This window comes from Falco punctatus (assembly GCF_963210335.1).
Source record: "Falco punctatus genome assembly, chromosome: 2".
NCBI lineage: Eukaryota > Metazoa > Chordata > Aves > Falconiformes > Falconidae > Falco > Falco punctatus.
This window is the reverse complement of record NC_137581.1, coordinates 42,602,416-42,628,873: the sequence shown is the minus strand read 5'-3', so window position 1 is coordinate 42,628,873 and position 26,458 is coordinate 42,602,416. Positions and strand designations below refer to the sequence as shown.

At 35.0% G+C, this 26,458-nt stretch overlaps 1 protein-coding gene across 4 annotated transcripts in view; it reads left to right on the top strand.

Moving 5' to 3' along the window:
* KLHL1 (kelch like family member 1) overlaps positions 1 to 26,458 on the top strand; it is a 252,713-nt gene that overhangs the window by 89,956 nt on the left and 136,299 nt on the right. For all 4 annotated transcript variants that reach the window (XM_080376862.1, XM_080376863.1, XM_080376865.1 and 1 more), the window contains one exon: positions 16,637 to 16,833. In XM_080376862.1, the coding sequence (XP_080232988.1) occupies positions 16,637 to 16,833 (197 nt within the window). The remainder of the gene's footprint in view (positions 1 to 16,636; positions 16,834 to 26,458) is intronic.

Here is a 26,458-nt window from a genome sequence, read left to right as displayed (position 1 = left end):
CATATAAACTGTCACATAAAGCCCAAACTACCTTAAAAATGGCAACACTATGTGCTATTGTAATGCCACATTGAAGAATTGGAAACTTAAGTTGGTAACAAAGGTCTCTAATTTCTGTTACTTGCCGTGGTAAAACTAAAACATGATCTTTTTATTTCTAATCCATTTTGGAGACCAAATAAGACTTAAAAAATGTCTTCTTACATTTACACTTCAAAAGGAAATTTCACAAATACTTGCTGACAAGGTAAGAGTGATGAGATTCAAGAAATGTGAGTCCATTTTGCGTGCTAAATAAGAACATGTATTGGATACCATGGACCTTTCTGTTTTTGATTACTTGGTCTTGCATTTCTATTCCATCAGGTTCTTTGTCCTGACTTACTCTGCTTTATCTTGATGTATTCTCAGCTTGTGTCCTTATCTCTTGAAATTCATGTAGGATTATTTCTTACCATATCCCTTCTCTCTGCATCAGATGTTTTTATAAAACTCCTAAATTTTCTAGCTACAGTTATTCTATTAAATTAAACAGTGCTAGGGAACAATTGCAGGCAATGGAAAACGATCATATATATTGATCCTGGCAGCGTTAGTCAAATCCAACTAGCAATCTCTAACAAACGTTGGGTATAGCCTCAATAAGCAGGCTCCTCATGAACGTGGCCAGCCTTTTACAGAGGCCAAGAGCATTGAAAAGTGCTATGGGCAATCCAGTGATAACTCACAGGTGATCAGGGAATTCCTAGAACATGGTTCCAAACTTACTCAGTTTATTGAAATTAAACACAGTCTTTTTTCTTGGTTAATCATTCAGTTTTCCAATGTTCTTTGCCAAATCAAAACCTGTCCCCTCAAACCTTATTTTTATCCCCTTCCCTTTCATTCTGCCATCTCTCATGATTTATCTAGCTTCATAGTTTCTTATATCTTTTCTTGCCCTATCATTTATTATTTAATCATAGAATCATTTGGGATGGTAAAGACCTTTAAGATCATCAAGTCCAACCATTAACCCAGGACTGCCAAGTCCATCACTAAACCATGTCCCTAAGCATGACATCTATGCATTTTTTAAACACCTCCAGGGACGCTGATTCCACCACCTCCCTGGGCAGCCTGTTCTAATGCTTGACGACCCTTTTGGTGAAAATTTTCTCCTAATATCCAGTCTAAACTGCCCCATGTGTAACTTGCAGCCATTTCCTCTTGTCCTATCGCTTGTTACTTGTGAGAAGAGACCAACAGCCACGTCGCTACAACCTGCTTTCAGGTATATGTAAAGAGCAATAAAGTCCCCCCTGAGCCTTCTTTCTCCAGGCTAAACCACCCCAGTACTTTCAGCTGCTCCTCATAAGACTTTGTCTCTAGATACTTCACCAGTTTCATTGCCCTTCTCTGGACACACTCCAGCACCTCAAGGTCTTGAGGTGAGAGGGACTGTTAACGCAGTATTTGAGGTGCGGCCTCACCAGTGCCCAGTACAGGGGGACAATCACTTCCCTGGTCCTGCTGGCCACACTGTTTCAGATATAAGCTAGGATGCTCTTGGCTTTCTTGGCCACCTGGGCACACTGCTGCTTATGTTCAGCCATCTGTCAACCAGCACACCACTCCCCATTCCTTTCCCCCCAGGCAGCTTTCCAGCCACTCTTCCCCAAGCCTGTAGCATTGTGGGGGGTTGTTGTGACCCAAGTGCAGGACCTGACACTTCTTGTTGACCGTCATACAAGTGGCCTCGGCCAATTGACCCAGCCTGTCTAGATCTCTCTGTACACCCTTCCTACCTTCAAGCAGATCAACATTATCCCTGACCCACCCCCAACTTGGTGTTTGCAAACTTACTGAGGGCACACTCAATTCCCTCATCCAGATCATTGATAAATGTCTTAAAGAGCATTGGCCCCAATACTGAGCCCTGGGGAACACCACTTGTGACTGTCTGCCAGCTGGATGTAACTATTTACTACCTCTCTTTGGGTTTGGCCATCCTTTTACCCAGCACAGAGTACAGCCATCCAAGCCATGAGCAGCCATTTTCTGCAGGAGGATGCTGTAGGAGATGGTTTCAAAGGCTTTACTGAAGTCCAGGTAGACAACATTCATAGTTTTTCCCTCATCCACTAGGCAGGTCATCTTGTCGTAGGAGATCAGATTTCTCAAGCAGGACCTGCCTTTCATTTACCACCAGTCTAGTTCATGTCCCATTTTCCTTTGAGTTAGTACACTTTCTTTGTGCTGTGTGGATGTGGGCAAGGAGAACACTGTAAAGTAAGGGACATAGCTGCTGTTCTGATACCAAGCAGTGTAGCAGCCAACAGAAATTTCCATTCAGCCTTTTAATCTGTAATCTGGAGCATATATAGTCTAGACAATATTTGGAGAAGTCGGCTGCCAAATTCCAATTACTGACTGTACAGAATGTGAAAAAGTTTTCAGCAACTCATGTCTGTGGCCACTTTCTCTCTTTATTCTTTTATCCCAGGATAGCAAACTATTTTGACAATTGGGCAGTTCATTCTTCTATTTTCTTTTTCCTGTTACCACCTTCTTAGCTCAAGGAGATTAAAAAAACTATTAATTTCAGATATAGTTGCTGCTGTTACAGAGGTTTTTCCCTGGGGACAACTGAACATTTCAGGAAAATACAGATGAACATGGGTTTATTTACAAAAATTTCGAAGTGAAGAGTATGACACTGCAAATATTTTTAGTTGTGATTTTAAAAGGGAAACCATTTCCACATTATATGAACTGTAATTAAGTCAAGTTTAATTTTTTTAGAATCTAGTGAAATTATTTCATTTTTACTATGAATCATACATATTATGTAGTAATTCAAGAAGGGTAAAATATGCCTATCTATAAAAAGTATTACTATAGGTGAAAGTATCCTTTACCAATACCAGACCCTTTAGTTCCAGCAATAGAATAAAATACTGTTGCAAAATATCAGAATTAAAGTTCAGTGAAGGGGAGATTTTGTACATCAGAGTCAGAATCTGGTCAGAAGCATCATAAATTTTATTAAGGATATAACAATTTTCTGTTAGAAAATATGTGGCATATTATTATTCCAGTTACAAAGGAAAAGAAATATAAGGGTAAAAAATATAAGGGTAAAAATATATTTTCAGTGTAAAACTGATTTTGAAGCTTTTCTAAACGTGGTGGGGTTTATTATTATAATCTCATTTAAATATGTAAATATGTAATTTCTGACTGTAAATGTACTTTTCCCAGGAGTTTTAGCATATAGAATGTGAAAGCTGCTTCCCTTTTTTCAATAAAGAAAAAAAAACCAAAAACACCAAACCTCAAGAAAACTTGAAAACTAGTTCTGGATTTTAAGTCTCAATCTTTTAAAATAAAAAATAATAAGATTAAAAATGTTTTGCTAAAAATGTAAAAGAAAGTGAATAGTTTATACTCATTCCAAAGTTAAGTTATTTTCCTATAATTCTTCAAAACTTATATTGAAATTTAATGATATTTGCTATAAAGCAGAATTTTGATTGAGTAGAGAATCAGAATTCCTTTAACCCATGACCTAAAGATAATACTTTGCTACTATTATATTAGCTTCCATGAGCCTTTCTATCAATCTTACTTATTTATGAGATATAGATCTCTTAAACACTGTATTTCAGGCTTTTGGTTTTCTAAGGGAAAATGTTCAATCTTTTTTGATCTAATTAAAAAGTAACATTTTTTCCTTATTTGGTGTTGTATTTAATAAACTTTACTGTTACAGTAGGTTCAAAACAATTGTATCTATATAGAAGTAAAAGATACAGATATATGAACAAAAAAGTTACATGTAGAGATCAAATATATATGCATATATTAAAAAATACCTCTTCTACCTTACAAAATAATGGCTATATTTATTTTTAAGATGTCCCATTTTCATGATGATGTGTTTATTATCAAGAACCATTTCTTATCTAGATATTGGAGATTTTAGAAAATCTTATCATGTAGAAAAATAAGTAATATCTCAATGGACAACAAAGAACAACTAGCTGGGTAGCAACACTAGTTAATTTAATTTAGAAACAAACAAACAAACAAAAAAACCCCCACCAACCAAAAAAAAGGTGTGCATTGTCTCTTTGCCAGTTGCGTGAAGTCGGGATATTACTTAGTTTGCAAAGGAAAATGAACATTTTTAAACTCTAATGAGCTTCAGAAAAAGCTTGCCATCTGTGAGAAATCAGCATGTTAAATAGACCCAGTCATGTTTTCAAGGCTCTATGTATGAGTAAAGTTGGACAAATGCTTAAATAAGATACAATGTTAATTTTGGTTGTTGTTGTTTGGGTTTTTTTTCCTTGCTTCACTTTTTAAAAACTTTTTTTTTCTTCTAAAATAAGCAGTACTTTTGGACTTCTTTATTGTATTTCTTGTTAAAGCTATTACTGCTCTGGTAAATAAAAAGAGTCACAGTGCTTATTGATATTATGAAAGGTTTTATACCATGGTAAATTTTCCTTCCTGTATCTGCTAAGAGGTAGATGCCAGAATCATGACACACTATGAAGCTGGACTGTGTTCACTCATGTGTAGGCAAACAGGCTTCTAAATAATTGGCAAGGTAGAATTACATGGTGACTAGCAGAGCATCAGGTCCTGTACAGCCTTGATAAGAGTAGCTCCTGAGTGAAGGCAGGTGTCCATCTACGAGTAGTAACAGGAAGACAGAAAATTAGTCTGCCAGAAACACTGATTTAAAAATAGCTAAAGTTTCTGTGAAAATTCAATGTGACTAATCATAAAGTTAATGTGATAGATATACCTATAAAAGACAATTTGATTAAAGCTGAAAAAAATTTAGATGTGTTAAAATGTGTACTATAACCTATATCTTAGATAGGCTTTGGGGTTCTTTTGGAAGAGTTTTTTTAACACATGTATAAAGGATTAAAACTGAGGAACTTAATTTTGTAAATAAATCAATCAGGCAGTGGCTGCATATGATTTTATCTGACAAGCATAAAGTTTTCTAATTATATAAGATAAATTATAATGTAATTACAAGTTGTACAGTTCAAAATATATTTATATGATGTAGATTTATTAGTAAAATGCTGCATCAAAATTCTGTGCTTCTTGTAGTTTGCATAGATTGTCAAGGGTAAAACACAAAGGTTTTCTCACTGTTTTTCTTTTGAAGGATGTATTTGACCAGTAAAAAATATGCAGCTTCAATACAAGGTACAGGTTTTAATCTATCCACACTTTGCTGCATTTGATTGGTTTATTTAAATAAACAAAATGTATTTTGTCTGTAATATAACAAAACTATAATTTAAGAGGAAACAAAGCTTCCTCTTTTGTGTGTCTGTTAACTATTTCATGTCAGCCAGCTGAGGAACTCTGAAGCCAACACTTATGTGCAATGGCTTATGCAGAAAGTGCTTCATTTTTGAAGCAGCAAGGTGACTGACAGCAGAAGATCTAGGATTAAGCTCCTAATGCCCTGGGATACCTGGATATGCATTCTTTGATCTTTTTAGAGTTCAAGATAAGAGCAGTAATACAGAAGAGTATTTTTTTACCTCATTTTCTTAGGTAATGCTTCTTTCTTGATCTCAAAACTTGAGTTTTCATTATTTGCAAATATACTTAAATGTTTTAGATAGGACTGGAACTAGAGATTGAGTTTCTGGTATTATGCTGCCATTGGTGACTCTGGGAGCCTTCCTTTGAAGTTACAATAGAGCTGTGAATTTACTATAGATTTCCTCATACTGCGTCAGACTATCTAATTAGTATGCATTCCCAACAGTGATCAGAAGAATAGGCTGGTGCTTTCATACCGTTAATGAAACTGAAAAAGCAAAAATCAATTAACTAACAAAAAAATTCCTTGATTTCTTTATGTACATGTAAAAAAAATGGATTGTGGATCATACATGGAAGAGCCCTACTGTATAGCTTTTAATTATATTTTATTTGGGAGATTCTTTAATTAAAGTACTGTCAAGTGTCTTCTCTGTCAGTGTCATAACACACAGGGGTCAGACAGCAGGGATGTAGCAAGAAAGATACTGCCTTTAAGCACAAGGACCCTTAGATTCATTCAAAACAGAAGCTTTATTATTTAAATATCCTAGGGAGGTTTGGTTTTTTGTTTTGGGTGGGTTTGTTTTTTTTTTTTTTTCCCCTTAATTGCTGAAACTCAGTTTTCTATATGAATAAACAATGGCAATGATTCTTAGCACAGTTTTGGCCTGTGCCAGTTTATAGTGTTCTTACAGGCCAGGGGTTGTTGCAGCCACAGGTTTGTTCTTCAACATGAGGTTTGACTGTGACTACTGTGGTTTGGAAGGTGACAGGGTTTAGTGTGTAACTGAAGACACTTCATTCCAGTTAGTCTCAGTACTAGAGGGAAGTCCCAGACAAGCTTAACTTAATAAATATAAGGCTATATGTATATTATTAAAGGCATCTAATCAACCAGACAATCCCTGGCTCTTAGATGATGGTAGCCTGTTTACAGTGTTTCAAGCTACTCCCCTCTAGAGATACCAATCAAATTGAGAACTGGAGTGACCCCTGATACTGTGCATATTGTGAAGGTCTTTGCCTCTACTTCTGTGACATGTTGAGTAAGTTCAAGAGTTGTTTATTCTATGGTATCATGTTAGAGATCCCTATAAACATGAACCATCTCTATTTAGCGCTTTTTCAGGAGACTATTACCTGCTGTTGTCCCACTACATTTGCTCTGCTATGCGCTTGGCTTTCTCACTACATTTGCTCTGGCATATAATTGATGGATGACTTTGCACTTTCACAGAATAAGCCCTTGTGAATTTCCATTCACTTTAGATGGGAGATCAATTGTTCCAGGAACTCTTGGATGAGTGATAAAAAGGACAAGATAAGGTAATTGAATTGACCTGAAAGACTGTTAGGCATTGTGTAATGGACAGTACAGAAAAATGGTCATAAATCATACCAGATGATGGTAGACCTTGAATAGACTTAACTACTGAATATAGAAGATCCTCTGTGAAGTTCTCTTCCTGGAGCAGATACTTGTCATAAACTTATTCAGGAGTCAATAAAGAGAGAGTTACAATTATCCACAGAAGCCTTGTTAGTTAGGGTTGCTCTAATTTAGGAAGTGGGAAGGTGGTAGTGATCTCGTGATCTGCAAAGCCATCATTCAGATTATCTGTCCACAGATGTTTTTCATTGACTACACTTCCAAGATCATATGTACCTTCGCTCCAGTTACGTTTCTTACTAGTGCTGGAGCAATTGACAAGATTTAAGTTTTCATATAGTGTGCCTCATTAAGTTCTTACTTGTGCATCAGCAAAACCATAGTACAACACTAAGGATTATTCCTGGATTGAATTATGAGCTATACTGTCTGTGTGTACAGTGCAAGAATCTTCCAAGGTTCCCCGCTGTAACTGTAGGACTAGACCGTCACCCTCCTTCACCTGGATGTCAGCCTGCTTGGAATCAAATACTTCACTACATTGAATGTCTTTCTGATCCTAAAATGACCTGTGGGTTTTCACATGACTCAGGTCTGTGGGAAAGATTTTATAGACCCATTTAGTTTAACCAACTGCAGAGACTGTCTCCTTAATTTTTTTGGGTGGTTAATTCCTGCTCTGAGGATCTTGTGTCCAGCTGGAGCAGATGTTTTCCATTCCTGTCACTGAAACACTACAACCTTGCTCACTTCTGGAGTTACACAATAATATGAACTGTTACTGTTCCTCCTTTTACCTAGGATACTCCCTTAAGGGACAGAATTTGCAGTTATGTATTAGGAACCAGCTGTTTTTTGAGTCTTTTCATGCAGTATATGAAAATTGCTTGGAAAAGAGCTCTGAACTAGATATCTATAAATTGAGTATTCAGAACCATCAAAACTGTCGTGGGGAGATAGCCAGTGACTGTGTCTCCTTGTACTGTGGTGCAACCTGGTAATCCTGAGAAATCAGTAAGAATGAATTCAGGCAGACCCTGGGAAGCACTGAGTGTGGAGGGGGAGAACAGTTACCTGAGTGCACTGGAAGGTGCATTTGTAAAACTGTGCCTTGCTAGGTTCAAAGTTCTCAGTCTCCAAAGAGAGAATAAACCAAGCACTGGAACTTCATACAGGACATGCCTGAAAAGTGGAGTGCTATCCCTCTGTATTGTCAATGTCATGCTGTTGCCTAAACAGCATCAGTGAAGTGATCAGACAGGCTGCAGTAGCATGATCTACCTCCTTGATGTGCTTATTTCTGGAATTCCTGCAGTGGAGACGTGTACCCATATTTATTCTGCTGAGCTCAGCTGCCTAGCTCTATATTCACAGTTCCAAAAAGAAGCAAAAAATTCAGGAAAATCACAATGTCAGTTTGTGAAAGAGGTCGTCACCTTTCAGGTGTTTCTCTGCTGCTGTCCCTACATTGTAAAACGTACTTTCATTCCCTTTCTATTCTGTGCCCATCAAACAGCGACTGTGCTGAAATGTACCCACAGAACAGTATTCATTTCTCCCAGCAGTGCCATCCAGCCCAAAGTGAAGCAGATTTCATTAGACTGTTGGGTGGACTCATAAGCAAAAAAACTTTTCTTGGCAATTGATGCCTCCATCTCTGTAACTTTTTGTTCTTTAAACATGGATTTGAACTGCTCTGTGCTACCATAGCACAACCTGCTGAAGCGTCACCTGAGAAGATAAGTTCATTCTGACAGAGGTGAGTATTTCTGTTTCTGAGCCAGCTTCAGAATACTGCTCCTTCAAACCTGAAAGCTGAGCTCCTTTGTCCTTGAGACATTTTTACTTTTTTTTTTTCTTTTCCTCCTGCCTGCCCCCCCCCCCCCCACCCCGCCCCACAGAGGTCAGAGCTTGATTGTGTTCAGTGTAATAGAAAGGTTATGTCTGACTGAGAGATAGATACTTAGCGTGTGTATTGTGTAGTTTTGATTGTGGCTAAAGGACCTGTGTGAGGCAGGTCATTTGGGATATTTCTGGAAGCCCGGGCCGTGCACTGGAAGCCAAAAATGATATACCCCGCTTCATGCCATCCATAAAAAGTGACCACTAGAATAAAATCTCCCTGAAATGTACCTAGTGTCTAGTACAAGCCTTTTGGAATGACACCCTCCCCTACCTCCACCCCCTCTTTGGTACGAAATCTGCTTTTGTTTACAAAAGCAAATTCCTGGAGTGGTTTTCAATGTGTGCAGCATTATGAGAAGGACCTGCAGGCTGGAAGTAAATCTAAGTATTGAAGTCCATTGATGAAGAAGCATCAAGGGAAACTAAGGCCTTATGTCTGAAATGAACTTTTGGGAGTAATTCATCTACCACCTTATTTGGTATATGAGTGCAAGCTTTGTTCTGTTGGCAATTTAGTTAGCGAATCCTGTTTATATTTGTGTATTTTTGAGGTAAGCTTTGTTTTGGTATTTTTTCTTTGTTTGTTCCAAAATGTGAGGTTTCTATTCTTTTATATATAAAATGAAGCTTAAAATTTCCAAATATAATGACTGTATAATAGCTGAATTATTGGTGATGTAATTATTAATATATTAATCATCTACTCAGGTAGAAACTAGTAATCTTTAGTAAATATTCCCAAGAATGAAGTTCATATTCTAACAACTTTTCTATAGCCAATGGAAAAACGTATCTTCAAGTGTGTTTCAAAGCACTAATGTATCTTTCATCAGAGTTTATAAAATATGAAGATTAGACTCACAGCTAAAATTATTTGGTTTTATTCTTGTTATTTGTGTGTATTGCTTGCAGGTGACTAAGTACTAGTATCTAAAGTGAGATAAGGCACATGAATGGCTGTTGCTTCATAAGGAGAAAGTAGTATCTTAACGAATTTTTCTAAAAAGCTGATATGTATATGTCAGTGGACAAAACTTCTTTAAAAGGATGACATTTCAGTTATACAACAGAGATGTTTTGTTGGTATTTTTCCAGACCAAGAGATGAAAAGGTACCACATATTTTGGCTAATACACTTTTCTGATCTTTAGCCAGACGTTTGCAAGAAGGTTCCTGTCCAGGGGGGATTTTAAGTTGTTAATAGGATTTGCTTATCACTCTGCAATATTGTAATTTTCTGTGCCATTTAAATACAGTGGACTTTGGCAGTACTCACAAATGACCATGTGATTAGGTCAGTTTAGTCTACTTAAACAAAGGTGTAGCATGATTAGGGTGTAAATAATCATACAGTTTTTTAAAAAGAGTGAAGCTATTTGTTTTATAAGAATTCTCATATTACTGTAACAGAGGTATTTTCATTTTTTACAAACTACATATTTTTATGGCTGCAGAAACATTTATGACATTATTTTAATACATAATTTAAAAATAAAAATTTCATATAAAAATGTTATTAGAAATTAAAAATTTTCATTATTTTGAACTCGTGTTAGGTAGTGAAGAGTTCAAAAACTACCACCATAACTGACAATGTAATTGTAATCTAATCATAGTCGAAAGATGTATGTGAATCAAGTGAGTGCTTTCCTGATTTTAACTTCAAATGGTTTTTTGAGATTATTTCATAGAAATGTAAATTGAAATTACTTTTTAAAAAAATCATGTTAAGTCCCCTGTGTGAAAAGGAGTTAAAATAAGTTGTCCTTTTCAAAAGTCAATTTTTATCCACAGGAATTAAAAAAGAAATGTTCTATGAACAGAAAATCAAATCTGTTCCAATCAGATGATTTAGTTCAGTTCGAGTTGAGGGAGATTGAAGTTCATCAGGACAGGAAAGATTTTGTGAGTGAAAAAAATAATATCCACGGAGGAAAAAGTAATTTTCTTAGTTAAGTCATATGGTCTAACCTGTGTTTCATTTATGGTGGCTGATACGAAAATAGCTGCCGAAAAACCTAAGTGATTCTTCAGCACCCTCAAGTAAACATATCTTTGGGTCATACATACTTTCAGGATTAATTTGTAATTAGTTTAGGTTTCGGCTGCTAATATGTAATGACTAGATGAATAGTCTGATAATAGGGAATGGGCAGACCCTAAGGTTATTTCCCCTATTTAAGTTGCACTATCTGTTTGTGTAGGAAACTAGTCCCTTTTGGGGTAGTATTTATTTGTTTATTTGAGTATCTACAGAAAAAAAATGAGCTTTATGAATTTTTACTGATGCTAAATGCCAGACCATAAGGAAATTAACACAACCAACCATAGAGTGCCTGTCTCTGTCACTTGCATCTGATGACCATGATCTGCAGCAATTAAGTAACAGAAAATAAAGCAGAATTTGATCAGGAGAAACTTCTCCAAAATTAATATGCTCTGTCATGTTTTCTTTTATGAAAACAACTTCACCTTTATGAAAATTGTGGGAGATGATACAATGTTGAATTCATCTTTTAAGGCATAGGTTAAAATCAAAACTTTAACATACACTTGAGAAATCATCTGGAGACTAGAAGATGTTCTGCTACAGGGAAGATACTTTTTATTGCATTCTTCATTGGCTGCTATTCATGGATGGACATAAAAGGTGATTATACACATTATGTCATTACCAGGAGTTGACAGTAACAGAGTGATCAGCATTGGACCCAAAGAGTTTTTAAAGGTTGTAGAGCATTTCCAGACATTTCATCACCTGATACCTGATGATTCCGATGATTCCAGTACTGTGTGTTTGGGAGCAGATGAACTGAATTTGTATCAGCAGATATAAATATCAACAGTGTCTCAGTAAGTCAAATGAAGGTGCTTTTTTTTTATAGTTAAAGCAAGAAATAGCCACTCTTAGGGAAAGAATCTCATTCTAAAGTAGATGACTCAAACAGGGCAGATGAAAACTGCTGTAACGCGTCCTGCTTCTCCCCATTTACTGTGAAAGGAGATCTCAGATGATTAGCTGAGGTGGTTGTTGTGGATGGAGTCATGTGCTTCATTCATAAGAGAGAAGCAAAACGGTGAGTTAACAAATTTCAGTGCTAAATGTGTCAGTGGTTTAACAAGATTCAATGGCAAAGTACTCTTGATTACTTACCACACTGAGGACAGGGCCAGACAAAACTGTCAGGGAGACCCTGCCGTTGAGTCATGAGGTTCAGGCAGAACCCCCTTGCTTTCTAAATTACTTTTCAGAGAGAAGTATAGGTGTGGCTGGATCCAATCCTAGTCCCAGACTTGGTCAACAGTTTACATCTAAAGGATTGTATGTGCACAATCAATCCTTTGTATTAGCAAAAATTTCCAAATTTAGTGTGCTGTTAATCACTTATCAAGAATCCATTGCATTAAGGAATCTCTCAACCTTAAGGACTAACCTTGAGAGGCGTCCCTACTTGAGGTGAGATCCTGGTGTACAGGAAAGCTCAACAGGCCCTGGGCTGTCCACAGTTTTGTAAAGTAAGGTGATTGACTTCCAGTGATATTTGCATACCAACAAGATGACCTGTTCCAGACAGCCCTTGGCCACCATGTTACCATCCATCCCCCAATATACAGAGTAAGCTGGCTGAAGCCATCACAGCTCCCACTGGTGCTTATGGCTTAAGCAGGAGAGGAAGGCAGTGAGGAGGAGCACACTGCCACAGTGGCTGCCTGGCAGATACCTAAGATTTGGTAATTTTAATGATAAGCAATGCCAAAAAAAGTCTATTATAGCAATGTGAAGCATAACACCTTTTTAATAAGATTTTTTCTGGTCTTCACTGGAACTTGATGCTGTTTCAGAGCAGCAATTTCTTCTTGTAACCATAATGTAAGCAATTATCTACTATGCAAAATCTAAATAAATATTATCTTGATACCATTTACTGCCTTTATTTTTAAAAATGGAGACCTAATATAGATTGCCATAGTGCATTCCTATGACAGGTTAGCCTATGGAAATAATTCCATTCAGAAACTCTTAAAAACTGCAGCACAACTGGTCAAGGCACATGCAGTAGAAAGGTTAAAAAGGTAAATACCTTATTAAAAGGTATTAGTTCTAGCCTTTGTTTCTAATTCCTTGACACCTTCCATGACTTCACTGGTACACCCTTATTCCCAGCTGTCATAGGAATTTTGAAGTCTTGCTATGAATGGATAAATGTGTAATTACAGGAGAGAAAAAAATTTACTGTGCACATGAGGTAAAATGATATGACCATGTGTTAAGTATCTGGGTTAAAATATGTCGCTTATGCACAGAGCAAGTGAGCCGTACCTGCTGAGTGGTCCCGCCATATTTGTGTTGATACCTGCTGGGCAATAGCTGTGGGAGGCTGATTCCTGTGACACACACTGACCTTATTAACATCATGCAAAGCCGGTCGAAGATGCCATGATTCCCTATACTGAAAATTAATTGTAACAGTGTAGCCTAAGGAGTAGAAATAAAAATAAAAGCAAAAGGAAAGATGTAATAAATAAATACATAAATAAATCCCCAAACTGTTCCTTAACTTGGAGAAAGGTTTAGCAAAAGAATAGAGGTATCAAGGAATTTTTATATATAATCTCTGCTTCACACTTGGCAATGAAATAATAAATTTTATATATTCATTACAAGAATGCATCCTAAAGACAGGCATTTTAATTTCTGTATAAGCAATGCACATAAAATTTGTCACAAATAGAACTATAATTTAGAATAATAATTAGAATCCATTAAAGTTCTTTTGATTGTTTTTTCTCTTTTTTTTTTTAAATCTTAATGTAATACAAAATGAGATTTTTAAGCTTTGGTTAATTTTTTTTGCTCAGATTTAAGTAATTCTACAAGCTCCTTATTGCATAAAAATGTGAGGCAGAGGTGAATTGAAGAAGCAGTAATATTAATGCCCCCCTGAATAGCCTATTAAAGATTTTTAAATAGATGCTTAGATCTTCTAATTGCCAATATGAAACTGTCTGAAGAGTTGACAGTGTATACACTGAGCCTCTTCTTAACAGCTTTTTCCTAAACTCTCACCATCCTAAACAGTTGATATCTCAGAGGAATTGGCATGAACATGTCATAGCACTGTTCTGAAAAAGTGAATAACAGCCCTTGTGACCAAATTTACAAAGGTGTCTTGATGATTAAAAATGAAGAAAAGTAAGACTTGGAAGGCATTTAGATGGTATAGATACTTACTCACTGAAGCTTATGTTTTATAAAAACAAGATCCTAGAGAGCCCCCTCTTCTTACCATGTTTGTGCATGGAAAAAAACAAAACAAAACAAAACAAACAAAAAACCCCCCAAAAAACAAAGAAAAAGGGCAGTATGGCAGTATAATGCAGTACTGAAAGAGTAAACACCTAATTCAAACTAAGTGTAATTTTCTAGCTCTTATCCTAGATATATTAAGTAGTAAATAAGTGTTTCTGAATTAGTTAAAAATAAGTTCAGCTATAATGTATTTATATCCTCAGGTATCCTAGAAGCCATTGTATGTTTACTCCCTCAATTAATATTTAAGGTAGAAATGGTCATGTTGGTTACATAAAAAAATGTCTAATTTATAAAGCAGATAATTTTTTTGACTTAAACTTATTTTAATCCTACGAGTTCCCAACCAGTACCCTACCAGTAGTAATTTTCCTTAAAGTTATTGGAAAATATCTTCAATTTGAAAATAAATAGATTGATGTGGTTTCATCTGTTGCCTTTGTGTACTTCTAAGGCAACATTTAGCGATAAAAAGCCAACTGTGATACTGCTACCTTTCTTCATAAAGGCTGGTGTTTTTTTTAATACTTGCGTCATTCTGCGAAAGTTATCTGGGACAGCTTTTAGGGACAGAGACTTCTCTGAGCTCATTGTCAAAAACATAGTGTCTAAGAAACAGACATTTAAAACTTGATTTTTCTAATTTTCTTTCCATCAGCACATTTCTGAGTCCATCTGTGTTTCACAGCTGTTTTGCACATTTTGATTTCTTTCCCTTCTGGTACTGGGATAATCAGGTTTAACCTGAAAACAGCTATCTTTTGATAGCTTTCACATGATACAGTGGAGCTATAATTCTAGATAATGAATAGGGTGTTGAGCCAGTCATTACCTGCAAGCATGCAACAAATGTGGGAGTGTCATTGGTAAATACATGGGTCAGCTGAGAATCAGCTGCTGCGTGTGCCTTCTGACCACATCGCATAAATGTGTGGTGGATGGAGATGATGAGAAAAAGTCAGATAACATAATGAGAAACTAATGTGACATTAACAGAAGCAAAAAAATAAGCAGAGGAAAACCACTGAAATTATGCTGTGTACCTGATCTGATGCCCTAGCCTTTGCAAAAGGATGTATTATAAACAAATCTAGTACAGTATAACTTCCCAGTTTCCATCTTACCTTAAAAGCTCCAAATAGAGTGAAAGGAGAAAAGGTCAGATCTTCAGTGTTACTTTTATTGTATTTTGGGTTTGGTATTACAATATAAAGCAGCTTTTCTTTTCAATGGCATTCTGTTTTGAAGTTGAGGATTTTAGAACTCCTTAGTGCCATGTGACAGAATGATTAAGATTTGTAGATTTCTCTTCATGTAACAATGAATACAAAATTTTTGTGGGAAAGAGTGAGCTTATCTAACTGTTGAACAATATTGCTCTGAACAGAAAGATCAATATACACTTAATCCTTTTATAGTTTGAAATTATTTTTCCAAGCACAGCAAAATAAAATCAGGAGTGTTAGGTTCTTAAAATTTATATTATATTTATACATTTTAATTTCCCTCTTTTTTTTTTCTGGTTCTCTAACACATCCTTGTGATCTCTAGTTTATAGTTTCTGAAGTTGTTAATGTGAGAGATTTATAAGAGATAACTAATATAAAAAAAAAAAAACCAGGACAATAATGGTTAGCAGGCGCCATGATGACAAGAATAATGCTTATTCCTCACTAAAAGAAATTATTTTTTTAAGTTTTATTGTATTCTGGTTTACCTTTTATTCATTAAAAAGTGTATCAGTCTGCAAGATAACGGTAATGGCATGTTAAATTACAAAATGAAGTGCAATATGGAAGATAAATATTATGCATTGATGCATTGATGTATGTTCTTTTAGCTAATATAAAGTCTTTTAGAAGAACTATAAGCTATGAGAGGCCTAACATATATTACTCAGCTAAAACTAATCCCAAAGTCACATTACAAATACGCAACATGAAGTTTGAAGATTTTAAGCCCTATGCTGAAGATATTTTAGTGGTTCTAGTTATACTACGTTAGGCAGTTATTTCAGGGAGGTAAATGGCAGTGACTTTTGCTCTGTACCACTGAAGATAATGCAAGTTTTATCACCATTTTCAATGGAAAAAAATAGAAATCCAATAAAAAAGCCTCAGAACACACAGCCTGGTTGATATCCAGATACTTACTCAGATTTTAGCCTCATTATAGAAACAAAAGCAGTATTCCTAATTCTTCTCTTCCTTTCCGCACTTTACAGTCTCCCTTTATATCCCTATTATATGGCTGAATTAATAGTAATTTAAAAAGAAATATTTTTAATACTGTAATATTCAGGTCACTGAGGTGTCCAGTCAGAAACCCTAATCCTCCTCTTCACTGTTTCTGTAGATTATTTATATAGAGCCAGGATTATTTGTAAAAGGTCTTTTGATACTGCATGTTTTGTAAATACCAAGTAAATAAGTTTGCATGTGTTATTGATCCTTTTTTTTTAGGCTGCTTAGAGTTGAAAGAAGACACTATTGAAAACCTTCTAGCAGCTGCCTGCCTCCTCCAGCTCCCACAAGTAGTAGAGGTTTGCTGCCATTTTCTAATGAAGCTTTTGCACCCATCCAACTGTTTGGGAATAAGAGCATTTGCTGATGCCCAAGGATGCACAGAGCTTATGAAGGTGGCTCACAACTATACCATGGTAAGACAGTTTTAGAATATCAAAATGATGATCTTGTGAATCCTTTGTATCTTCTGTAAGTAAAAGTATCTTGTTAGGTTTTGGCTTGAAGTCATTCTGTACTTTTATGGAACTTTATTTAGTACATGTTCCTTTTGAAACTGTAGGAGTTATGAGAATTGGCCTGCTATGAAGAATGCACTCTCTGCTGAGTAAGAACAGTATGTGCCTTAATTAGATGCATGTTCACGTACAGGCAAGCATAGCAAAAGTATTTGTAAGTCCTTAGAATACCTTTAAATAATTGTTCCTTTTTGTTTAGCCTTAAGGCAGCTTTGTAATGGTCATTGTTCTGCACAGGAACAATATCAAGGGAAGCTTTGGGGTGTATTTTTGTCAAGAATTATCCCTCCTTTTATTCATCTGTGATGTACATTAAGACAGAAATTTGAAGACAAATAATTTTATTGGACACTATTTGAATTTTTCAGTTACATCTGACAGAACAGACATGGCATTAACATTAAAAATTATTCAGAATCAATGAAGCAAAAATATACTACTTATTCAGAAATTAATTCATAATCAATAGCCATTTGATTCTTCATAGTTTCACAAAATTAAAAACATCTGGCTCATGAAGTTAAACTTACATAAAGAGTAGATTATATGTAATTTCTGAGAAATAATGGTCCCTTAAGGTCTATATTAAAATTATTATTGAAGTAATAGAACAGGATTCAATGAATCTGCTTTGCTTCTGCAGCAGTTATGTCTTTATTTTATTTATTCTTTTCTGTGACTACTACCATGTTGTAATTTACAGGTTTAACTGCATTTATCTTATCACTGCAGCTCAGGTAGTTATACCCATTTTACGTTTATGGAGCTTGTTCTGTGGCTGGTTTTAATTATCTCTGTATTTAGGTATCTAAAACATAGATTTCCAGGTCCAAGATAGTAATTTTAACTTTCATCTGTCAGTGGAGAGTAATAAGCTGTTAGAACAACATTTATATGATCTACCTTAGAATGAGATTACATTAGAATTGAACAGGTTTAGGTTAAAAAATTCAACCTTTTTTTTTTAAAAAAAAATATGTATTACTTTGATATTTTCACTTCTTTATGAGTGAAAAGCAATATAATGAATAAAGAAAAAAAGTAAAAAACCCTAATAAAGCAAACCCTTGATTAAAAAAAAAAAATCCCCTGATTCTTAAAACAATTTATGGAAATTTTTCTTGGGTGAATATATTGCTCATTATTGTACATTTGAAGACTTGTGACTGATACATATCTTACGTATCACGAAGTTCACAAAGATATGTTCACATTTTTAGGATATTAGGTGTATTATATTATCTACTATTGTTTTTAATGGTCACGTCTAAAACCTTAATTACGTGTAATAGGCAAATCACCAACAAAGGCTGGTAGATCAGAAAGGAAGTCAATTGTAATTAAGCAAGCTCTGATGTAATTATATGTACATTTGCAAGCATGCATGATAGTCACACTTTCTCTTTGCTACAAAGACAAATAATCACATCTATTCAGTTATGCAATTACAGTATGTTTTCTGTACATGATTAGACTTCCAAGCCAGTGAAAACATAATCCTAAAAGTTAAGCTTCATAGTGCATGATAGTTTCATAGGCATTATGAAAAATCTCGTATCTATTTCATTTACTGTTTTGTGTTCAAGGGTGTGGATGATCAGTTGTGAGTGGGGGAAGGGTGTCTTGCCTGTCTGAGTACAAAACTGATTCAGAGGGAATCTATGTAAAAGAAAAGTGTTTATTTCTTCTACACATGTGCATAACTGGGAAAAACTTCTACAGTGCAAGGAAGATGCTTTGGAGAGTGTGTTAGAGGAACAGCAAACAGACGTTGCCATGTGAAGAAAGGGTAGGAAAGCAATGAGCAGAGTAAAGATCAGATGCATAGTCTCCAAGGTGACAGAAAACATTATTTTTATCTTCAGTCTCCAGAGAAATAGTATGAACTGTGATGAGAGCAAATGCAATGTAGGGCAAGGGGGGGTTTCTTAACAATCCATGCCGATCCTATGCAGAAGATTTGAGGGGAAGCTCTCTGTAAAAAAAGCATGGGGAAATCCTTAATTTTAAAAAGTTCTCATGCTTTCAAGATAACTTTGAGGTCCTGTCTTTAAAGCCTATCAGGGTGCTTTCTTTTAGAGTTGGAAGTGATTCACAGATTCTGGCTCTGTGAATCCTCTTCCAAGGTGTCATTTCAAAAGCTTGTTTGTTGTGCATAGGTAGTAATAGTACTTCCTTAACTCTGTCATTTTATGTCATTGTTTGCTCCTAAAAATTCACCATTCTTTGAAAGCTATAGAAAATAAATAGCTTAAGAAGTTTCTGATATGAAGGCAGAGTAATGGATTAGTGGATGCAGCTTTCAAAGTTTGGGTGTTTCTGCTTTCTAGAGAAAAATAATTTTTCTCCATGAAAATATGAAACATTAAACAGGTGAAGAGAATTTTCCTTAGCTTATTTTCTTAAAAATTTACTTAAATTACTAATCATATAAGCAGTGGAAATTTAAAAGAATTAACCTCTGATAAATGAAAAGGACATACTGGGACAAAACTTGTTGGGGAGGGAAAGGTTTGAGAGAACTCTAACAGCTTTTGAAGAGAGAAATAATATTATCATTTTTTTCTACGTTTTTTTCAAATCCTTAGAAATATTGAGTCTCTTTCTGGATATTTAGCACTATAGTGCCAGAGAAGGTTAATAATATATCAGTTCAGTGAACAGGGGATTATAGCTGACTGTCTGAATAACTAGTTCTAGAATGCTAATTGTCATAATATTTTTTTTAGTAGAGTACAAATAACAAATCTAAACTGAATTGATACAAAGTAAAGAAAAAGTGATGGTAATGACAGAAATTGTATACCTTTCATCTTATTCTTACATCTACAAAAGTATCTACTCTACATTAGGCTCAAAAAACCTATTTTTTACTCCGCTGTATGTCTCTTAAATATTGTAGCCAAAAATTGTCAAAACCAAAATTAATAATTCTTACTCTACTAACCATAATGCTATAGAGAAATACAGCTAGGCCTGACCCAAAAGAATAGTGCTGTACCATAAAGTTTTTTGAGATAAAAAAATTAAAAAAAACCCAGTAACTCTACAGGAATGAGGAGCAAGACAAATTTTTTCAAGTATCTTGCAAAAATTAATTTGTAGACATGGCATATGCTATAGAGTGTCTAATAAACTTGAGCTATGACTCAAGTTAAATTTCATCTTTGAATAATTTTGCTTTTTAGTTAATTACATGGGTTACATTGATTATTAATTGATTCCTAATAAATAAATAAATAGATAGATAGATAGCTAAATATATAAATACTACTCATTCTCTGTCCCCTTAGTTGAGGTACTTGTTTGAAGTGCTGGAACATTAGGATAACTCTCTGACTGCCTTGTACCTGGTAAATGTCTTACAGCTTTCCTCCACCATTTAGTTTTAAGTAGAAAGTCATTCACAGTTGTTTTCACAATAGCATTTTAATGAAAATCATTTAATTTTCATGAAAATACTTTGCTTCATTGAATTTCCATACATGTTTTAATTTTCATTTTTCAAAAGCAATTTCCTTGCCTAGTTTCAGACTTGGTATTTACAGGTTCTAAATTACACTGTTGTTCATCAAACATAAATAATCTATATATATATACAAATCAGCTTGCTTTGTGCTTCTACATAATGTGTTATGAGGGCAAGACATTTGATCTTGGATATTTCTTATATTGAAGAAGAAATAGGTGCTAAAGAGCAGACCAATGAATTTTAGAATACTGTTGACTTCAGGAGTTATGTCGTTTCCAACACATGTTTTCTGTCACATTAAATAACTTTAATTTCCCTCAATTATGAAATCTGTGGAATCCATGAATACGAATTTTTTATTTGCATAATTGACAGAAGTATGTCCAGACTTAATTCAAATGTGACCAACTTTTTTTCAAAACACAGGGTCATTGCTGAGCATGGAGAAAGCTTCTAATAGAAGTAAAATTCATGAACTGTAGAGGTACATACCCATTTCCATGAACAGGGGTATAATATCCCTGGTATTTACTGAGATACTTAGTCTGCAGTGTCAAATATCAAATTGTTGTTTTGAAATGCAGAGTCTAAGCGAAGAAAATAAATTGTATGCATGGAGGATGAGAGGCAGTGAGGAAATGAACATCAGAAAAGTCGTGAAGCAAAACATAAGAACATTTGAAAAATCTTTAGAAAATACACTGGCCAAATAACAAGTTATGAGGTTAGTGGGCAAAGAGAGGAAGGCAGACTTTGTAAAAAGTTGGAGATTTCTATGTTTGCATTCCCAGTACGTCTTATAAATGGAACTTGGATAGCAACATTTTAAATTAAAATATTAGAAACACGAGTTTAAAAATAAGAGCAAAAGTTTCCTTGGTGTCTTTTTTTTAGGCACATCAGATTTAATGTGGGTTAGCTTGTTTCTGAGGTACGAAATTGCCCTGGCAATGTTTTATGGTGTGATTTTTCAGGTTTGTTGTTTGTTTCGTTGGTTTGTGTTTGTTGGGTTTTGTTTTGATGTTTTTTGGTTGTTGTTGTTTTGGTTTTTTTTTAAATGGATCAGCTAATTTAAATGGAAGCAGAAATACCCTTGTCCCTTTTGATTTGAGACTTCTGTACTTAATTACAATCTGGGCTATTACTAGCTTGTAAACTTATAAATTTTCAATATGCAAAGCCATATGTCTGATAACTTTAAATTCCTAATTTATTGTCAGTTGTACGATAGTACAGTGAAATGGATATGTAATGTCTTCTAAAAAACTCCCCCCCCAAAAAGCAGCAAAAATGGAACTTATCATTATGCAGATGCAATCTTCTAACAAGCATTTTTAGTGGAAGTCCTTTATTATTCTAGTTATCAGGGTTTCATATATAGGGAAGCTAACCTCTGAAGTCAGCAGTGTATCAGCTTGTCATACTTTCCAGAAATTAGAGTCATAGTGTATGGTCTTACCTGTTTCTTTGTAATTCCAGTCTTAATTCCAAACTGTGTTGGCAAGCTTGCTGGGATGCAATTATTTTTAGAATATGTTACTTTTTATAATATACTTTATTTTGAAGTATTACATATTTACTTCTGAAAGATTGTAATAGACCATGCCAGTTTAAGAACTCTGTGGTCTTGATATATCATTAAACCTTCTAATAACAACTACTTTTCTACATTAGTAAACATTGAGAGAGGAAAAGTATGTTGCATTTTTCCTTGAAAAGATAATTGCAGTTTGGTTTTAAAACATGGGAAATTCTTAAAAATTTTACTCATACTTTTAAGGTTTTGAATACAACTGTAGTTTGCTTTCTCTCTCCCAGTAAAGAACATGGTTCTGCTTGTATTATGATTTATAGGTAATGTTTAGTAATTCAGAATATGACATTCCAAGTTATACTACCAGTTTCTTCATCTCAGTATCCTGCCATTTAAGTGAAGCCCAATTTGTTTCAAATGGAAAACTGAAATAGTCATAGATACAACTATTTAATTTCAGTGCTTTACCTCTCAGGAAACTTTACTTAAACCTTGGTGATCATTCTGCAGTCTTGAAATCACAGTTTTAGTATTAAGATTATAGAGCTTGTTCCACATTTTTATTTACCATATTCCAAGATGAGTTGCTAAACAAAAACTTGGAAAATCTTCAAATTACTTTGATGCACTGAGTAGGAGGATGGCCATAAGTAAAATTTCCATTACCAGAAGAACATTTATGCATAAAGTGATTGATGTGTCTCTAACCCAGTCAAAATGTTAGCTATATAAAGGAACCTAACATATGTTGCAGTTCCAAGCCCAGGAGTTGCAGAATGTTTGTGAGTGCCTTTGAGTGAAGTGCTAGAAGGTGTTTAGTCCCTCATAGACACAGTTCTGTGCTTCACACTGCAAGGGTCATTAGTCCCAGCACAGCAAAACATTATTCAAACTTAATTATAAGTGCGTAAGCAATCTCAGTGACATGTACTGACTCTGTAGACCCTTTAACTTACTGAGAATTCTGATTATACTGCAGATGGAGCAACTATTTCATTTATGAGAAGTGACTTATGCAAATTTTTAAATTATCTTTTATGGTGAAGAGCTTCAGTAATCATGCTATTAGTTATGTTTATTTTCTAAGTCATAGAATTTCACAGTTAAAACTTGGTGGGGTGGAGTGGAGAAGGAGTGACTTATAAAACTTTTCTATCCAGTTCCATTTATAACAGCTCATCCTGAAGCATGTTAAAATATTGTAACAATATTCCATATCAAATTAAGAAAAATATTATAGAGATATTGATAGATGGTGATGACAGTCATTAATGAGTTGTGGTTGTACATTCAGACATCAGTGGTTTATTTCAGTGTTAATATGGCTTTAATTAAGGTCAGATAACAACTGAAGCAAGCAAACGATCTAGTACTGTAATTTTAACAGTTCTTTAGCATATGCTGTTTAACATGATTTATATACATGCTCATCAGCTGGCTTTCTATTTAAAACAACTGAATAGGTACTGGTCAATAGATACTGACCAGATATCAGCTTTGTTAACTTCATATCGTGTTTTGGTTTGACCTTCTTATCACCACATTGGTGACATATGGATAGATAGAAAATGAGATGGCTGGAAAGCTGACTGGACAGACAGACACAGAGTGGTGATCTGTAGTGAAAAGTCCAGCTGGTGACCGATAAATAGTGACATTCCTCAGGGATCACTTCAGGGTCCAATACAGTTTAAGAACTTTATTAATGCTCTAGATGATAGCATGGAGTTCTCTCCCAGTGAGTTTGCAGATATTGCCCAACTTGCAGGGGGAGCTGATCAATGTGTTTGAGGAGAAGGCTGCTATTTAGAGGGCAGGCTGGAAAAACGGGCTAACAAGAACATCACAAAGTTCAGCAAAGGGAAACATGAAGTCCTGTGAACTGAGGACAAATAACTGGATGCAGTGGTACAGGCTGAGGAGTGACTGTCGAGGAAGCAGCTCTGCAGAAAAGGACCTGGGGGTCCAGAAAGACACCAAGTTGAATGTAAACCAGCAATGTACCCTAGCAGCAAGAAGGCAAACAACATCCTGGGAGGTATTAGTGTGAATAAGCAAACTGAAGGAGGTGATCCTGATCCTTCCCTGTTTGGCACCCATGATATCACATATGAAGTGCTGTGTCTACTTTGGTGTTTCTCAGTACAGGAGAGACTTGGATCCATCAACCACTTTATTCATAAATGTTCTTCTGGTCATGGAAATTTTACTTATGGCCATCCTTCTACTCAGTGCATCAACATGGGGTAGTTGAATACTAGAAAAGCAAAACCCAGTGCAGTTTTTGGGATCTGTTCATGGAGTTATCCAGGACTTGACTGAAAGTGTTGCTGAGTAACTTGGCTTAGATGTGTACTGAGGAGGAAGTTTGGATAGATGACCTCCAGAGGTCACTGAACCAAAATTATTCTTTGAAGCTATTAAATATATCTCCTGTACATTTTCAGTGGTCTTAGATATCAGCTGTGTAACCAGGGAAACATGAAGCAAAAGTTCAGCTATTTCTATTTTTTTTTAATTTTATTTTTTAATCAATGTGCAACAGATGGGATTACTGGAGCTAACATTTAATTGACTTTTGTTAGCAAAAGTATTGGTAGCATGTTGACAAGTTAGCAGTAACACACAGAAATTTTGAAGCATTCTGCAATTTTCTGTTTCTTATGTTCTGTCAGGCAAACATTTCCAAAATATATTATTGTACAACATGCCTACTTGCACTGTAAATAGCAAATACAAATGTGCAAGAAGACTTGTGCAGGCTATGTTCAGACTTTATGGCATCTTACACTTAATGGATGCTCTCTTAAGATTTTTTTCATAGGACAGATAGTGTTCATAGAAAACTGGAGTGACTCCAGACAGCAATAGAACCTTTTTTCTTTTTTTTTTTTTTCTGTTTTATCATTGCTTCTTCAAAAGCCCTATTTAAACATCTGTCCAGCCACCTAAGAGTATATTGTGATAGATTACAATACTCAAGCAACTACGGAAGAGAATGTGTCACACACCGGAAGGTGACATCATTGTTATTCACACAGCTGAACATTTTTTTGTCTAAAATTTCAATATATTATGTTCTTAATACTTGGAGGGAAAAGAAAGGAATAGTTTTGAGGAAAATACTTTAAGGAAAAAACTTTTAAAATAGGACACTTCCATTCATAGCAGTATTTATTTAGTTTTTTAACTTGGAAAAAATTATTTACTCAACTGGAAATGTTGCAGCTACTCTAGTGTAATGAGAATATTGGTTTTAATGCACATTACATGCACTTTTAAAAGTGAATTGGTGTTGCAAGATCTGTTTAAGTTTCTGAGATTTTTGACTCAAATTTAAGAGAAATTAAGTATGTGCAAGAAATTATCTTGGGACATGCTGGGGGGGGATCAGTGTTATTTAATTGGACCATAAAATGACTCCATATACCTATGACTAAAGTGGACATAGTAACCCACTGAACATGTTTTTCAGGGGGAGAGAGAATTGGAACCAGACTCTCTTAAAAAAATGATTAAAAAAATCAGATACCTTCACTTGTCTTTTTAAATTCTGATTGTTAAAGTTGTTATTTTTACATTCCAACTGTTTTGAGTTTTTTTAAGACCTTTTTCTCTCCTGCATCCTCTGGCCCAGTAAAATTAAGTTGAAAATATTCCAAAGAAACCAGAGGAAATTAGATAACTAATAAAACCAGAGATGCAGAGATAAAAACATTTTGGAATTCACTGGATCACTTACACCTGAGCTGGAATTACATATTTTGAGTTTAGAATTTTCTCCATTTTACCACTTTAAAGCCATACTAGCAATACACAAAAGTAAAAAAGACTGAAACAGTGCAGACACAAACAAGAGCCCCAAAATTCTTACTACTTTCAGCCAAAACACAACATTTGATCTTTACATACAAAACTAAGCTTAAGCTGGTTTATTCATCTTGATCGTATGACTTTCTTAAAATATGACAGTAGTATTCTTTTTTTTTTTTTTTTTTTTTTGTCAGGACTCTAAACTTTTATTCTGACTATTGTTATGACTCTTGCTTCCAATTTCTCTTTTTTTTTCTTCTTTGAAAAGAAATTGTACTTTGTAGATCACTTTTCACACTTATAGTATTTTTCAGATTCTTGTTTGAAAGTAATAATCAGCACTTAGCACAGTGTGCTGCTTTGTTACAAGTTCTCCTTAGTACAGCTGTGACATGGCATGTTACAGTACCACTCCATCAAGACACAGTAGGAGGAGACAAAAGTAGGAGCATTTCAAGAACTAGCATATGGACAACAAGATAATTAATATGAAACAGAGAAGACAACTGCTGGTAGTAAAATGCTGTGAAATCTACAGGAAAATAGTTAAGCAAATAGTCTATAGTGCATTAATCACAATGTGATGGCTTCTTTGTCATCAGGAGCTTCAATTTTATTGCCTAAATGCCACATTAAAAAGGTTAGTATGGCAGAATGCTGTATTATTCCTAGAGAGTGCTGTGATGAAAAGTAGCACTCTCATC